Consider the following 17,156-nt stretch of genomic DNA (forward strand, 5'->3'; position numbering starts at 1 on the left):
CGGTGTTTCCTCTGACAGAAGTTAATTCTAAACTAAGTATTCCCTGAAAGAAAAGCGGGGGAAACATTTTTACATGTCTATCATTTGTCCTCGGAGGACACAAAGCAAATATGTTTTTTAACGCGTGACACCTGCATTATTCCGGTGGCCTCGGGCTATGTGCTGTTTCCAGTTTGCAGAATTGGAGAAGCAAACAGCCCTGCATTAAGAGGAACACACGGTACAGGCTAATCATAACGGCGCAGGAATCAGAGGCCGGCCGTGGAAGAAAGGGGCCGGGAGCCGGTGGGGGGTGGGGTGGGGGCGGTAGGGGGGTCGGGGGCGGGGCTAGGGGCCTGGGAGCCGGGGGTGCTGGGAGTCAGGGGACAGAGGAGCCCCGGGGGGGGGGGGGGGGGACTGGGACTTGGGGGTCCAGGCCGGAGGACTGGGAGCCAGGGGCCAGGAGCTGGGGGACTGGGAGCTGGGGGCCGGGAGCTGGGGGACTGGGAGTTGGGGGCCGGCCTGGGGGACTGGGAGCCGGGGGCCGGGAGCTGGGGGACTGGGACTTGGGGGGCCGGGCCAAGGGATGGGGAGCTGGGGGCCGAGAGCTGGGGGACTGGGAGTTGGGGGGCCGGCCCGGGGGACTGGGAGCTGGGAGCTGGGGGACTGGGACTTGGGGGTCTGGGCCGGGGGACTGGGAGCTGGGGGCCGGGAGCTGGGGGACTGGGACTTGGGGGGCCGGCCCGGGGGACTGGGAGCCGGGGGCCGGGAGCTGGGGGACTGGGACTTGGGGGGCTGGCCCGGGGGACTGGGAGCCGGGGGCCGGGAGCTGGGGGACTGGGACTTGGGGGGCCGGGCCGGGGGGCTGGGAGCCGGGGGCTGGGACCTGGGGGACTGGGAGCCGGGGGCCGGGAGCTGGGGGACTGGGACTTGCGGGTCCGGCCCGGGGGACTGGGAGCCGGGGGCCGGGAGCTGGGGGACTGGGACTTGGGGGGCCGGGCCGGGGGGCTGGGAGCCGGGGGCTGGGACCTGGGGGACTGGGAGCCGGGGGGCCGGGAGCTGGGGGACTGGGACTTGGGGGGCCGGGCCGGGGGGCTGGGAGCCGGGGGCTGGGACCTGGGGGACTGGGAGCCGGGGGCCGGGAGCTGGGGGACTGGGACTTGGGGGGCCGGCCCGGGGGACTGGGAGCCAGGGGCCAGGAGCTGGGGGACTGGGACTTGGGGGTTCGGGCCGGGGGACTGGGAGCCGGGGGCCGGGAGCTGGGGGACTGGGACTTGCGGGTCCGGCCCGGGGGACTGGGAGCCGGGGGCCGGGAGCTGGGGGACTGGGACTTGGGGGTTCGGGCCGGGGGACTGGGAGCCGGGGGCCGGGAGCTGGGGGACTGGGACTTGCGGGTCCGGCCCGGGGGACTGGGAGCCGGGGGCCGGGAGCTGGGGGACTGGGACTTGGGGGGCCGGGCCGGGGGGCTGGGAGCCGGGGGCTGGGACCTGGGGGACTGGGAGCCGGGGGCCGGGAGCTGGGGGACTGGGACTTGGGGGGCCGGCCCGGGGGACTGGGAGCCAGGGGCCAGGAGCTGGGGGACTGGGACTTGGGGGTTCGGGCCGGGGGACTGGGAGCCGGGGGCCGGGAGCTGGGGGACTGGGACTTGGGGGTTCGGGCCGGGGGACTGGGAGCCGGGGGCCGGGAGCTGGGGGACTGGGACTTGCGGGTCCGGCCCGGGGGACTGGGAGCCGGGGGCCGGGAGCTGGGGGACTGGGACTTGCGGGTCCGGCCCGGGGGACTGGGAGCCGGGGGCCGGGAGCTGGGGGACTGGGAGCCGGGGGCCGGGAGCTGGGGGACTGGGACTTGGGGGGCCGGCCCGGGGGACTGGGAGCCAGGGGCCAGGAGCTGGGGGACTGGGACTTGGGGGTCCGGGCTGGGGGGCTGGGAGCCGGGGGCAGGGAGCTGGGGGACTGGGTTTGGGGGGCCGGCCCGGGGGACTGGGAGCCAGGGGCCGGGAGCTGGGGGCGGTCGGGAGCCAGGGAAGGAGAAGCCAGAAGCAGCAAACAGTGGGCACCCACAACAGCACACGTGAGCAAATACTCCACTGGCCGGAAGCTCATTTCAGAACTTCTCAGGATTTCCCAGAGACGTTGGGTTTAAATTTTGAAGGGCGGCCCTGGGAAGGCACAAGGCATTTCGTCAGTAGCCCGTTTCCCGGAAAGAATGGATTCAGGCTGGGGGCCCAGAAACCACTCCGGGGCTGATCTGGGGACCACCATCAGGCCTCCCCCTGAGCACAGACGTCACGCGCTGCACAGACCTTCAGGGTGACAGGGCCCGGCTCTGGAGGGCAGTGTTCAGAACATGGTGCTGATGCTCCCCTGGCCTCGCCCCTCCTCACCTCTGCCGGCCCCGCTGCTGCCCAGGACCTTCCTGCTGTGTGCCTGGCAGAAATCCCTCGGGCTGGTCCTCATTGGCCCCCAGAATGCCCCCCACCCCGGCCCACTCCGGGACAGGCGACTGGCTCGCCGTGCACAGACAGGAACCCCGGGCCCATCGGGGGAGCCCCCAGCTGTGCACTAGGCCCACGGGGGCGCTGGAGCCCCAGGCCAGGGCTCCCCACTCCATCCCACCCTCTCCTGGACCCGGCAGCCTCCCTAGATTCTCAGCGGCCGCCCCTGGACCACTGGGGTTTACGGCGGCTGTGAGCATCAGCCCGGACCTTGACCCTAACCTGTGCTCACCGCTCAGGCGGAGGGAACTTCCCCATGGAGGATTCCAGACCTCTGCCTCCCCTCCCGTCTTCTTCCCCAGGACTTTTAAGCAGCCCTCACCCACCCCCAGCAAGTAACCGTGGACGTTACCGGCCCCCACGAGCCCCCACGGTCCACACCGCTTCCCGCAGGGATGGCGTCCCCGGCTTTCTCCCTGTCTCTCCCGTGCACATACACGCAGCACAACGAAGGACCCCTCCAGGCCGTGGCCGGCCACCGCTTCCCCCTCCAGGCCGTGGCCTGGCCGCCACTCAGCTATCCGTCCTCAGTCCTAGGACAACCACTCTCAACTGCTTCCAAATGGGGCATCTGATCCCAGTTTGGGACATGCCCACGGGGGACACCGCAGTCATCCCAGTGAGGGCCTGGGGATGGGCAGTAGCCCTGGGGGGCGAGCCTGTGGGGGCCCCGGGAGCCGGCTTCCCGTGCACCCCACGGGGTACTGGGAAACCAGTTGGCAGGTTCCCTCTGTTTCACAATTCAGATGGGCTCCTGCAAATGCCCCGGGTGTGCAACCCACACTCGCGCACCACGCCACGTGTGTGCGTGCCACACCACAATGCATGTGCACACACACGCCATGCCACACGCGTGTGCACACATGCACGCCGCATCACAACATGTGTGTGCACACACGTGCATGCACACATGCTCTGTCCTAAAGGAGACCCAGCAGGTCCCCGCAAGCCCAGTCCCTGCCCCTGGGGGTGACCGTGTCCCCCAAGTCCCTGCGGACGATTGTGAGCTCTGTGCCCGGCACCCCCAGTGCTTCCTGGAAAGGCCATGGCTCTGGCCAGCTCTGCTGGTACGAACACGTGTTCTAGAACGAGGCCTCTAAAGCAGTTGCCCCTCTGCTGTAGTTGGTAGTGACCAGAGTCCCTGGTGCCGCCCCTTGTCCCGTGTGGACAGGCGCACGAGGGAGGCCGGGGGACTTGTTCATAAGGGGAATTTGGGCCCGTGAAGCAGCCTTTTATGAGTCTGGAGGCTCCAAGTTTGGCCCCGCGCACCTGCTCCGCGGGTTAACGCACTCACCTATAAATAACAGTGCTGACAGGTCCCCTGTCAGCACCACTGATGGACGGTCCCTTCTCCCGCCATTACAGCCTTGTGACTGTGGGAAAATTAATTTAAGTGGTAGTTAATTTCTAATGAATTCCACTCAAGCGGTTAATGTGGTCCTCGGTGTTATGGTAACCTTCATGGATCATTGCATTATGTAAATAAATTCTACTTTACGCTGGTTTATTAAAAAAGAGAGATTGGGGAGTCTGGCTAAATCCCGTCTGCACGCACACACAGCGGACTCGTGGCAGGGACGCCCTTAAATGGGGAAGAAACGGAACATCCATCAGTCTCCGGGAGTGCAGAGCCACTCCCTTTCACCTGCCCCGCCGACCACACTGCCTGCTTCCACGGCTCCGGGTAAACATCTCCAAATTCACTCTGTTGTTGCATTAGAAGGAAAAGGAGGAGAAGTTTTGCCTCAAAATCCGTGTGAATTTGGTAACAGACCTTAAAGCGCCTCTTTCCTGAAACCCCGTGTGAGGACAAGGCCAGGGCGGGTTCGCTCGGGGGCCGGTGGGGGGAGAGTCGGCAGGCTCGGCCCGGTAGGGCTGGCCTGGACGCACTCACTCGCTGAGCCCCAGGGGCTGGCCAGTGCGCACGGGTGGTGGCCCCCACGGCCAGCACCCCAGGGACGCTCTGAGTTCACTCCCACGACCCTGGGTAACCCGTCTCTGCTTCTTAGCTCGGCCGCCGTGACCGCACCACACGTCTTTCTCTGAGGTCCAGAGGCTGGACGTCCCTGGGTCCCCTCTGGGTCCCCTTCTGGGCTTGCAGACGCACCTGCTCCTGTCCTCACCCCGGGGGGTGGGCGGGTTCGTGGGGGTCTCTTCAGGCGAGGGCACTGATCACATCCGGCCACGGCCCCGCCCTTGCCACCTCCCGATGCGTCACCCTGGGCTCTCTCTGTGGGCACTGGGCGCTGGCTGCGTCCTGCTGTCCGTACCTTCCCCTGCGCGCCTGCCCCCGTGGGGGGTCACGTCAGGAATGGGCAGGACAGACGTCCCCGAGCCGCGCCACTAGGCTGCCCCGCCGCTCTGAGGGCCTGACGCTTTCTTCTCCGGAATCTCTCTGGCGCCTGGGCTGAGACGCTGGGCTTCGTCTCGCGCTGCCGTCTGGAGCCTCGTGAAGTTGTGGACCGGGAGTGGCCGCCGTGGCCTGCCCCGCTGCGGCCTTGACAACGACCGGCACCTGGGGGTGATCCAGCAGCGCAGAAGGGAGCTCGGCACGCCCACAGCCACAGCTCACAGCCACGCACGAGCGTGCGTGCTGAGGGCAGCCCCGCTGGCCCGCGCCCCCACGTGGGCGCCTCACGGAGGCCCCTCTCCCCCCGCCGAGGCCGTCACGTCTCCGCCCGCCTCGGGTTTGACTCCCAGGCAACGGGCAGACTGGAGGTGTGTGCTCCGTGTCCAGATCACGGTTGGGTCAGCGTCCACGATGGCCCGGCGGCCAGAGGCTGGAGCCCACTGAGCGCTGCCCCCGACAGCGACCTTGAGAGCCAGCAGCCCACCCGACACCCCCCGAGGGCCCCCTGCCCCGTTCGCGGCCCGTAGCCCAGCAGGACACGGTGGGCAAGAGTGCCCTCCTGCTCCCTCCACCGTGGCCACTCCTGAGTCTCCCACGTTATCCCAGCAAGAAGGTCAAGAAGGTCTGCAGGGGTGCCCGGCTGGCTCGGTCGGCGGAGCGAGTGACTCTGGACCTGCAGGTCGTGGGTTCAAGCCCCACGCCGGGCGCGGAGCCCGTGGATACGATACGAATGTGAGCGGGTGTGGCACGGAGTGTGGGCCCCGCCAGCCTCCCCGCGCCTCTCTGTGCCTGCCCTGCTCCCCGCTCTCCGCAGACCGCCCTTCCTGTCCGTGCACCTGGGCTGGTCACCTGGCTGGACACGTGAACCGTGGCTCCTACGTTTGCCTCTTCCAGACCCTGCTGTCAGGAGCCCAGTTCCCAGGAAATGCAGTAAAGGTGTTGGTCCTGCTGGTGGAGGAGCCACTCAGTGCGGAGGGGACGGAGGGGGCAGGGGGAGGGGTGGCAGATGGCTGGGACTCACACGCGGGTGCACGACCGCTCCCTGGGGTGGCCGGTGCTGTCCCGGCTTACAGGTGAACTCGCCAGGGTGCCGTCTGAGCAAATGGCCATTCGGAGGGTGGAGGAGGCCGGGGAAGGTATGGAGGAGAGCCCAGAAGCCAAGTTTAGGCTTTGGGGGGAGGGGTGGGGAGGGAGGCAGGGACAGGGGAGAACAGATCGGCCTCCCGGGACCCTGAGCCCCGGCCCGGTATCTCCTGCAGCCGAGACAGGGCAGAAGCCGGCTGTGTGCGGTCTCCCCGTCTTTCGTCGCTTGTGAGACGCCTCCAGGCTGACCCGCCACCGGCTTCTGGCAGCGACAGCGAGGCTGATTTGGTTTCTCAGCAGAGTCGAACCGGAGCTCAAATGTGGAAAGAGAAAAAGAGAAAAAGGAAAAGCCTGCTTTGGAGGATCCAGAATAATATCCCCGAACTCCGTCAGTAACTGCACTAAATCCTGAACGAAGCCAGCAGCAAAACCCGCAATGCGGAGCACTGGCAGTCCGGGGTCAGACCAGACTGAGATGCCGCGAACTGAGAAGCCGTGCGAGGCCCTTCCAATAAAAACGTCGAGGACGTCAAACCAACCCGACTGCTGGAATCCTAGCGTGTGCGGTCGTAATAAGCGGGTTTACTGAGAGTTCTGGATGTGAAGCCCTTCCTTCCCTCGCACAGAGGGGGCCGCGGCCCACGGTCCTGGACACGGACGTGAGCACCGTGAGCCACTACGGGCTGGGCGCCAATTCCCTCCCCCCCCTCCCCCCCCCCCCCCCCAGCAGCAGACCCTCCCCAGCCTCACACACCTTGAAAGATTGTGCTTTTCCTCCTCCGAAGCCCAGGGTAGCTTCTGGTAAGTTAGCCAATTGTTGGATGAGTCAGAGAGAGCTGCTTATTAAAAGGATGGGAGGGATGTGACCAGGGCCGAGTGTCTGGTTCGTCCCCCAGCCCCTCCCTGCCCGTCTGCTTGCTACGTGGGATGTAATACCGGGGGCCCCAGCCACCATATTGTGCCCTGAGGTTACTGTGGGCATGGCAGCCGAGCCCGGACGGTTGTCGGTGAGGGAGAGGATGGAAAGAGACCGGACACGGACAGCAGCTGAGAGATGCCTTCGCCTGCCTTCCTCCAGCACGAGGCAGTGCGTTGCATATTTTGTTTAAGCCGCTGCCGTTTCCAGCCTCGTCTCCTGCGGTGGACAGAACGTATAGCTGACTGCACGTCTTTGGGTGTTCAGGCAGGACTGTCTTAGGGCACGAATCCACATATACACCATGTGTTTAGCACCGTACGTGAGGCAAAATAAAAGCTTAGCAAGTATTTGGGTGAGCGGATAAATACACGAAGAATCGCATGTGATTCACCAACCAGAAAAGTCTCCCCCCGTTATTCTACCTCAAACAACACATTAGGTAAATAAACTGTTAAAAGTGGCAAGTAAAGAAAAACCCAAAACCTACGGCTTCGTTCTCCAGTAGGTGAGTCCGTGCTGTCGATCACCGAGGGAGCACTTGCACCATCGGACGGAAATCTCAGGACAGAGCCACAGCCTGGACGCCCCGGGGCAGCCGACGACCCGCCGGGGTTTCTGCAGTGACTCATGTTGTGTTTAGTATAACGGCCTCACTGGGTAAGAAGAAACACGCATCCCTTTCTGAGGAAAAGACGACGAATCCTTCATGGTGCGGCCAGAGGCGGAAATCTGTCTGAAGCCCGCACGTGGGGGCGGCTCGGCTGGACCCCTGGGCCACCGGGGACGCTTCCTGACAGCTCTGTTTCTGAGTATTGACACAGCCAAAGTCAATTTCTCACGCAACGCGCAGCAGCCCTCTTTGTTCTGTACGTTTCTCCCTTCCCCCACGCTTTAAAAAAAGAAAAATGGTAAGTTCGGAGGGAAGAAAATGACTGACCTCTAGTTGGGAATCACAAGCCTCATTACAAATGCTCAAATGGCCAAAATGCTTAACTCGTTAAAAAAGGAAAGGGGAAATAAAAATTCCTGTAGGTGCAGAAAAAGGCCCCGAATCAGAAACGAGGCTTCCGTGATCCCATCCCATTTTGTTGAGGAAGCCAAGGGCAGAGGAAGCCAAGGGCAGAGGCGCCAGGGGGAGAGGGGCTGGCCCTGGGTGCCTGCGGGCACCCCGTACGGACGCATCCCCAGGTCTGGGATGGGCGTGCGAAGCGGGAAGGGGACAGGAATCCCAGGGATCTGCTTGGGCGTTCACAGGACCTAACTGATGATCCCGCTGCCTTCCGGGGACAGGCCTGGGGCTGGAGTTCAAGACACGCACTGACCACCACATCTTCAGGAGTCTTTTGCATTTTGAACAGTGCAGATACATTATCTATTAGCAATGAATTAAAATTATTTTCAAAAAATATTCTTTGTCACTCGTAGTGGATGAAATTAGTGTCCTTGCTACCCGAAAGCTCAGGGTGTGACCTTATCTGAAATAGGGTCCCTGCAGATGTAATTAAGCTAAGGATCTTGAGGTGAAATCACCCTGATTAAGGTGGGAGAATAAATTTTTGTTGCCTTGAGCCACCGAGTTGGTAACTTGTCACGGCGGCCACAGGCATCAGCCCACCACCGCCTTCCCCGGGCCCCCTTGACGTCCAGTAGAGAGCACTGGAGGTACAATCAAGGGGACACGTCAACTCACGTCCCTCTTACATCTGCATCGTTTGTAGCCCTTCCCCAACCTGACTGGCGCGTAACGCGCGGTAAAAAAACGCTACTAGCCTGCAGCCCACCTGGCCACTCAGACGGACAAGACCGCGGGCAGGCTCTCTGTGCGACAAGGGACGTTTTTGTAAACACAAGACCGATGCGCCCTTCACACGCTTCCCAAAGAATAGTCTTACTGCCATGAGAAAACTGGGTCTGTGAGCTCTTAAAGGCTTTAAATTTTAAGTTTAGGGAAAGCACGTCATTTCAAGATCTAAACTCTGCAACAGCAACAGAAACCCATACCAGTGTGCATACAGGAAGGGAGGGTCGGGTGAGATTGGGGGACGTGTGCAGACGGTCCACGGGGTGTCCCCGAACAGCACGCCTGGGGTGATATGAATGAAAAGTACATGCGTTCAGTCGGGTTTAGAACAGCAAGCGCTACAGGGAGGGCGGGAAGGTCATGACGGTTTCTTCAAATCTTCTTTTTATTTATTTACACGGGGTGACTTTTTAAAATGACCAAGTTTTGGGGCCCCTGGGTGGCTCAGCTGGTTAAGCATCGACTTGATGTCAGCTCAGGTCATGATTTCATGGTTTGTGAGTTCCAGCCCCGCGTCGGGCGTTGTGCTGATGGTTTGGCCCTGCTTGGGATTCTCTCTCTCTCTCTCTCTCTCTCTTTCTCTCTCCCTCTGCCCCTCCTCCGCTAGCTCTCTCTCCCGCTAAAAATAAATAAATAAAGTGAAGAAAATGAGTAAATGTTGTTTAGGGTCTTTAGAGCTGAAATGAAACCCCCAGGCCCCTGAGATCCTCTCTGCACTGCTTACTGAACTGACCGTCACATACACTCACATACAACGTGGGCTCCTGGGGCCAGAGGCTGTGCTTGCTGCAGAGTGTTCTAGAACAGGGTTGGCAGATGTTTTCTGTAAAGGGTCAGAGAGCAAACGTTTCAGGTCCTCTGACACAATTGCTCAGGTCTGCCCATGCAGCGTGAGAGCATCCCCAGACGCATGAAGGAACATGGGTGTGTTCCAATAAAACTTTATTGACAGGAGCAGGGAGTGGCAGGGCCTGCCCACGTCAGGCTAAGACGAGCAAGAGATCCTCCTTTGGGGAAACCGATGACCTGAAGCTCACACGCACCAAAGGGATAAAGAAACGGAAGGAGAACGTGCCCATCGTCTCCGCTCACGCCGTAAGATGAAAGGAACATGCTGTAGGAAAACATACCGGGGCTACTCAAAAAATTACACAGAGCGACCCTATGATGCCTCAATCCCACTGCTGGGTGTTTACCCAAAGAAAATGAGGACACTCGTTTGGAAAGTTCTCTGCACCCCACGCCCACATAGCCAGGGCATGGAGGCGGCCCAAGGGAGGGAGCCACGAACGCGCAAAGATGGGGTGTCTACCCCGGGGAAGACTACTCAGCCACGAAAGAGAAGGACATCTTGTCACTTGCCACGACGTGGATGGAGCCAGAGGGCAGGCAGTGTGCTCTGTGAGACCCGTGAGTCGGGGAGAGACAAATACCGATCCCCACTTACGCGTGGTGTGTAGAGAACAAAACCCGGAGCAGGACTGGGGGCCCGAGGCTGGGGGCGGGGGCGGGGGCGGTGAAGTGGGCGAGGGGGCGTCTAGCACCGCCAACTTCCGGTTTACAGGAGGCGGGTCCTGGGCATTAACGTATGCACGGCGACCACAGTTAACGACACCGTATTTCACCTTTGAAAGTTGCTGAGAAGTAGGTCGTACGAGTTCTCACCACACACACACCAGGTGTCCGGGTACGTGTGGTGCCCGACGCCGATCGCGAACACTTCCAAAATGTACAAACGAGCCATCACGTTGTGCACGTAACACTAAGCCACTGTACGTCAGCCAGAACTCAGTAGTAAAGCAGCAATGCCTGCACGTGGGTGCCAGTATTTCGTGGGCCCTGCGGCCCCCCGGGAGAGGGGCAGCGAGAACGGTGGGGAGCGGCCTCGTACAGTGATCACAAACAGGAGGCCGTCCTTCAGGGCGGGAGAAGAGGGCGCATGCAGGCTCAGGCAGGGTGGAAGGCCTGGAAGCCCGGAAACCAGCTTAGACTGGGGGTCCCCCCTCCACCCACGGAGCCCCCCTGGGAAGCAGTGGCATCCACAGGCTGGAGAGGAGGTGTGGACGGCAGGTGCTCGGGGTGATTCCCCGTCACGGTCTCCGTGCGGCTCAAACTCGCTTGTGTCCGTGGCTCACGGCCCAGTCGTTTGTCTTCCCGTGGCCTCGTGGCTGCCTGTACCTGACCACGTACCCCGCGGGATGCCAGACTTGTTCCGGCTCTTCGCCGTGTCAGACGCTGCTCTGGGAACGGCCCTATGGAGTCCTCTTTCTGCGCAAGCGTCTCACTAAGGATGCCGTAACACGGGGTCAGGGAGGATACGCGTCTTCTGCGTAAAGGTGGCTCGCTTGGTCCCTGCAGCCATGCCACCGCCCACGGCCTCCGGAATCCGTGCTCCCCACCAGAGAGCGTTCCCTTCCTAAGGTCTGCAGCTCTGATGGGCAGACGCGTGCTTCATCTGTTCGTCGTTCTCACCTCCTTGACCAGGAGTGACTTCGGTCACGCTTCAGTGCCGATTCTCGGACACTCCCGATCCGTGCCTTCTGCCCGTTTTTCTTGGACCTTGTTTTCCCTTAAGGGTGTGCGATGCCTTTTGCGTGCTTGTGACCTTCACTGTTGTGTTATGGTGGGTCCGTGCCCTGTTTCGCGGAATGTGCTGAATGGCAACATCTCCCTTTGGTTCTGGAGTCTGTTGAGGTCTGAGCAGAGGGCAGCGGGAGGACTGTCCACCCCTTGTAAGGAGAGCTTATGGACCGACCTTCGGGCCCAGGCCCCCAGGGTGGTGCTCCTCAGAGGCAATAGCAAGGATGGATAGGACCTGGGGCCCGGCACAGAGGGAGCCACCCCAGCGGTGTGTGACCATGTCCCTGGACTTGGGAAGCTCGGGCCACTGCTGGGGCCCTCCTGGGGGGGGGGGGCTCTCAGGGGACAGAGAGCCAAGGCGATGGGGTGTCCTCTCCATGGAAGGAGGGAGGGGATCTGATTTTCCTTCCATCCTGACCAGGAGCCAGAGGCTACGTGGGAAGCCGTGTTTGGAGATCTGGTTCCTGGAGCAGACAGGGCCTGCCCTGGTGTTGGGAAGCAGCGTAAGGAAAATGGGTTTGTTCTCTGACATCCAGCACCTGGGGCCGAGGGGCTGCTTAGTGGCCGGCTCCTCACGGCCCAGGGCTGCGGGCTTTCACCTGCTAAAGCGAGCCCGTGGTGTTTCTCGTCTTTTGACTTCTGGAGTCTGGATCTTGCGATGAGGTTTTCCCACCACAAACTGATGCAAATGCTTTCCCGCACTTCTCTGTAACTTCTGTCCTCACCTTGCTTATTTGCGGCAGGTAGAAACCTGCCTCAGCACGCGGAGTGTGGCCGTAACCCGACCCTTTCCCAGGCGGGACGCGGTGGTCCCCAGGCCGCCCACTGAAGCCTTCATGCTCTCCTTCTCCTGAGGAGCCACACCGATCCCGTTCCTGCTGAAGTTTCTCCCCGAATCTATTCAGTCCCCCGGTCCCTTTGTCCCTTTCTACGCACGCACGACTGTTGCACCCTCGGTGTGTTTTCACCTCTGCGGGTGAACCTCTGTGCACTTCTCAGGATGAAAGAACATCCTGGCTTCTGTTTACTTTCCTTCTTCCAAGCAAAGGTGGAAGCAGCCTGCAGACTGCGGCCTCCGTCAGCCTTCTTGCTGGCACTTTGGTGGCTTTGAGACATCAGCGGGCCGTGTCCCCCTGAGAGTGGAGCCTGTGATGGGGACAGGTGAGCATATACATCTCACCTGTGGGGCATCTTATGTGCTTTATTTCTGCCATTTTCCCATCACCTTTGGTGAAGTTCCACTTTAAGGATTGGGTTAACTAAGGCTCATCGGTGTGTGTGAACCACATGGGAGTCACCGTGAGGACCGTGGGCTGGGCGTCATTCCCCTGTGGCCCTTCACCCACGGGCTGAGGCTTGGGTGTCAACCCCACAGTCCTGGTCTTATGGGGCTTTGGACAAAACCCCGAGGAGGGAAAAGGGATTGTATGGCCAGTGGCAACGTGCAAGGTCAGGGGACGTGCACGGAGTGGCGAGTTCCAGGTCCGTCTAGACGGTACCTCCCCTCTGCCGCGCCCACGGAGCCAGTGCACCGTGCTTTAGAACGATCAACCTCTAGGAGCACCAGCTGAGGCCAGGCCACGGTTCTCACCCCGGGAGGAACCCCAGATACTTCCTTTCTGGCAGAACTTGTAAATCGTGGACGCCCGCCGCCAACACGTAGCCTTGGATTTGAGACTTTGGGCTTAGGATGGAGAGGGGCAGGTGGTGTATTTTTTTCATTGGGTTCTATTGAGACACAATTCACATAAAATAAAATTTACTGGTTTGATGCGTTTCAACAAACGTGTACGGTTGTGAACCAGAATCACAATTAAGAGTTCCGGTGTTGGTATTCGCATCTTTTTGCTTTCTTCTGGACCAGACCAGCCAGACATTTATGTGTCTTGTCCCTGTCGAAGATGGAGCCTTTGTGTTCTTCCCTTCTCCCTGCTGTCCCTCGGTTTTATAGTTTCGGTTTCGCTCTCCTTTTTCTAGTCCCCTTAGGTGGAAGGTGAGACCGTTGTTTGCAGTCTTTGCCTTTTCAAGAGACAGAGCATGAACGGGGGAGGGTCAGAGAGAGAGGGAGACACAGAATCGGAAACAGGCTCCAGGCTCCGAGCCATCAGCCCAGAGCCTGACGCGGGGCTCGAACTCACGGACCGCGAGATCGTGACCTGGCTGAAGTCGGACGCTTAACCGACTGCGCCACCCAGGCGCCCCTGCCTTTTCTCATGTAAGCGCTCAGTGCTATAAATGTCCCTGTAAGTGTGGCTTTACCCTTTCCACGCGTGTTGATGTGTTAGTCCCCATCTGGTTCCAGTATTTTGTACTTTCCCTTTCGAGTTCTTTGATCCCTGGTTTATTTAGAGCCGGGTGGTTTAATTTCCAATTATTTGTGCGATTTCCCAGATATCTTTCTGTTGCTGAATCTTAGATTAATACCACTGTGGTCAGAACATATATTTTTTTTAATGACTTCAATCCTTTGAAACTCATCTCTTGGCCCAAAATACGGTCATTTTGGGTGCACATCCCATGTGAACCTAGAAAAGACGCGTATTCTGATGTGAGGGGGGATGTTTTAGAAATATCAATTTGATTAAATTGGCTGATAGGGTTGTGCAAATCTTCTGGATCCTTAATATTTTCTGTCTACTTTTCTGAGCAATTATCGAAAGAAAAGTACTGATGTGTACCAGCCTGATTTTTGTCCGTTTCTCCTTGTGGTTGCATACATTTTCGCTTTGTGTATTTTGCAGCTCTGTTATGAGATGCATAGACATTTAGCACTGTTATCTGTCCTTGGTTAATTAACCCATCTACCGTCATACCTGGTAATATTTGGTGATCAAGCCCACTTTGACCATCATTAGTATATCCCTCCAGCTTTCCTTTGATTACTGTTTGGAGGCTATTATCTTCTACCGTTTGCCCTCTCAGTCACTTGTGTTTTAAATGAGTTTCTTACAGACTGCATACATGTGAGTCTTCGTTTTTTATATAGTCTGATGTTCTCTGCTGCTTGACTGGATGCTTACGTAGGTACACGTGCTGGGATTATTGATAAGGTTGAATTTACATCTGTGGTCATTTATTTTCTATTTTATCATATCAATACGTCGTTCCTTTTTTCTCTTTTGGTTTTCTTATTTTAAATTAATTGGATTTTTTGATATCTCACATATTTGTCCATTGTTGCCTTATCACAAATATCTTTTTATTTCCTTGGGGGCTGGTCCAATGTTTAGAGGGCACACTGTAACGTCACAGTTCACCTTCAGACAATACTTGCCACTTCACATGTGCAAGAACCTCACGAGTGTCTGCCCTTGTCCTGTGCTGGGCACACTCACACTTCAGTCCTGCAGATGCCGGGACTTCGCTCTCATTTTTTCCTTACGTGATTTTTAAATGAGGAAAGAGTATCTTTTATATTTATCCAAATAAACGGTCACTGTTTCTAGCTTTTCATGTCTTTGTGTAGATCTGTGTTTCCAGCTGACTTCTCCCAGCTTCGGTGGATCTTCACCCTTAGTTTTCGGAGCTGTTTTCACTAGACGTAGATTTCTCCGCAGCACCTCAGAGGTTTTGCTGCCTTTCAGGCTGCACGGTCTCTGAGAAGTCTGCTGCTGTTTTTGTCCCTCTATGAAGAGTGAATCTCGTTTCTCTGTCTGCATTTTTTTCTTTTTATCTGATATTGAGCAATTCAATAATGATGTAGAATTATGTGGTTTTCTTTATATTCCTCCTGACTGAGGTTTGTTAAGATTCTTGGATTTGTGGATTTATTGCTTCCATCAACCAGGGAAACATTTTGGCCATTATTTCTTCCACGGTTGGTTTTTCTCCACCCTCCCCCAGGGCGGCAATGCCATTTACGCTACAGTGCTGGATACTGTCCCACAGCGCACTGCGTTCCTGGGTCTTTATTTATTTGATCTCAACTTGCTATCTGGAAATTCCATTTGGATATTTTTTTTGCAAGGCTTACTGAAGTTGAGTTCTATGAGTTCTATAAGCGTATATTGTCATGAAATTGCTGCCATAATCAAGACAGAACATTTCCATCACCCAAAAGCATTCCTTCACGTCCCCTCGTAGCCAACCCTGGCTCCCCACCCCCAGCTCCCAACAACAGACTTTCTCCTGTGCCCATAATTTTGGCTTTTCCATAATGTCATATAACTGGAATCATGAAGTATGTAGCTTTTTGAGTGCAGGCTTCTGTCAACCAGTGTGGTGGATCTGAAATTCTTTCCTTCTTGTTGCTGAGAATTCGACTGTAAGAATGTATGCTTGGTTAATCCGTTCACCGGCTGAAGCAAGCCTATGTGGGCTGTTTCCAGTTGGGGTGGTTTTCGTTTGAATTGTAAATAAAGCCACCATAAACACTGACATAAAGGTTTTATTGTGAACCTAAGTTTTCATTGCTCTCGGGCAAATACTCAAGGGATTGCTAAGTGATCGCATCATTCAACTTTATGACAAATGGCTAAGCCGCATTCAACGTGACTGTGTTATCTGCAGTGAGGGTCATACCCTTGCTACACGATCTCACCAGAACGTGGTTTTTCCATTTCTCAACCATTCTGTTGGGTCTGTAGTATTATTTTGTCATGGCAGCAATTTACTTTTTGCTAAAGCCAGTGTTAAACGTTTTTTTGTGTTTATTTTCCATCGGTATGTGTACCTTTGTGAAATAGCTCTTCGAATCTTTTGCCCACTTTGAATTGCGTTGGCTGTTTCTTTGTTATTGAGTTCTGAGATTTCTTTATATATTCTAGATCCATTCCTTTATCAGAAATGTGTTTTGCAAATATTTTCTCCCAGTTTTTGGCTTGTCTTCGTTTACTTGACAGTATCTTTTGAAAAGCAGAAGATATTAACTTTGATGAAAATATTTTGAAGATACTAACTTTGGTAAAATCTAATTTATGAAGGTTTTCTTTCATGGATCATGTTTCTGGTGTTTTATCTAATAAATCTGCATAACCCAAAGCCACATGTATTTTCTGTTTTCTTAAGATTTTATAGTATTAGGTTTTACATTTAGGTCTGTGATTTATTTTTAGTTAACCTCTGTATATGGTGAAAGGGATTTTGTATATATGGAAATCCAACTTTCTAGCACCATATGTACAAAAGCCTATCCTTTCTTCACTGAATCGCCTTTAAACCTGTTTTGAAAATCATCTGACCACATATGTGTGGGCCTATCTCTGACGTCTCTATTCGGTTCTACTGACCTATGAGCTGTGCTGCATGAATACTATGGTGTCTTGGCTACTGTGGCTTCAAAGTAAGTTTTGAAATCAGGGAGCATGCGTCCTTTAACATTTCTTCGCATTTTCAAAATTCTGGCTACTTTCACATACTTTGCCTTTCCACGTAAAATTCTGAAGAAGCATGGCATTTTGCACAAAAATTCCTGCTGGGATTTTTATTGGGACCACAGTGAATTTGCAGACTAATTTGGTGAGAACTGACAATGTCAAATATTCTAATCCATAACCATGGTACAGCTCAATACTTTACATTTTACTCACATTCTTTCAACAGTGTTTTACAATTTTAAGTATATAGAATGCGTGCAAATTTTATTACTTTGGTATCTAAACATTCATGTTTTCGGTGCTATTACAAACACCGTTTTTTATGTCAATTTCTATGTGCTTATGGCTAGTATTTACAAATACAAAAATCCTTCTCACTGTGGACGACGGAGAACCCGTGAAACGCTTCTGGCAGGTTGTGGTCTCTGAAGTCAAGCCCCAGGGTGAGGTGAGAGCTTATGTAATGTTCTAAACAAGGAGTTGGCACACTTTTTCTGCACGTAGAGCTCAAATAGTAAATATCTTTAGGTTTTTCAAGCCATATGTTCTTTATAGCAATTACTCAGCGGCTACCCCCGCTGTCATAGAGGCACAGACGATACATTCGTGAGTGCACACGGCTGTTTTCCAATAAA

The 17,156-nt window shown here is 56.4% G+C and overlaps 1 protein-coding gene across 1 annotated transcript; it reads right to left on the reverse strand.

Annotated features, from left to right (window-relative positions):
- Positions 1 to 248: 248 nt before the first annotated feature.
- On the reverse strand, positions 249 to 2,081 carry LOC128778347 (basic proline-rich protein-like). The gene is given in 4 exon segments (XM_053907636.1): positions 249 to 894; positions 939 to 1,074; positions 1,119 to 1,490; positions 1,493 to 2,081. Coding segments are annotated over 4 exon segments (1,743 nt in total).
- Between the last annotated feature and the right edge of the window lie 15,075 nt (positions 2,082 to 17,156).

The sequence above is a fragment of the Panthera pardus genome, unplaced genomic scaffold, assembly GCF_024362965.1.
Source record: "Panthera pardus isolate Hobbes unplaced genomic scaffold, ASM2436296v1 HiC_scaffold_2, whole genome shotgun sequence".
NCBI lineage: Eukaryota > Metazoa > Chordata > Mammalia > Carnivora > Felidae > Panthera > Panthera pardus.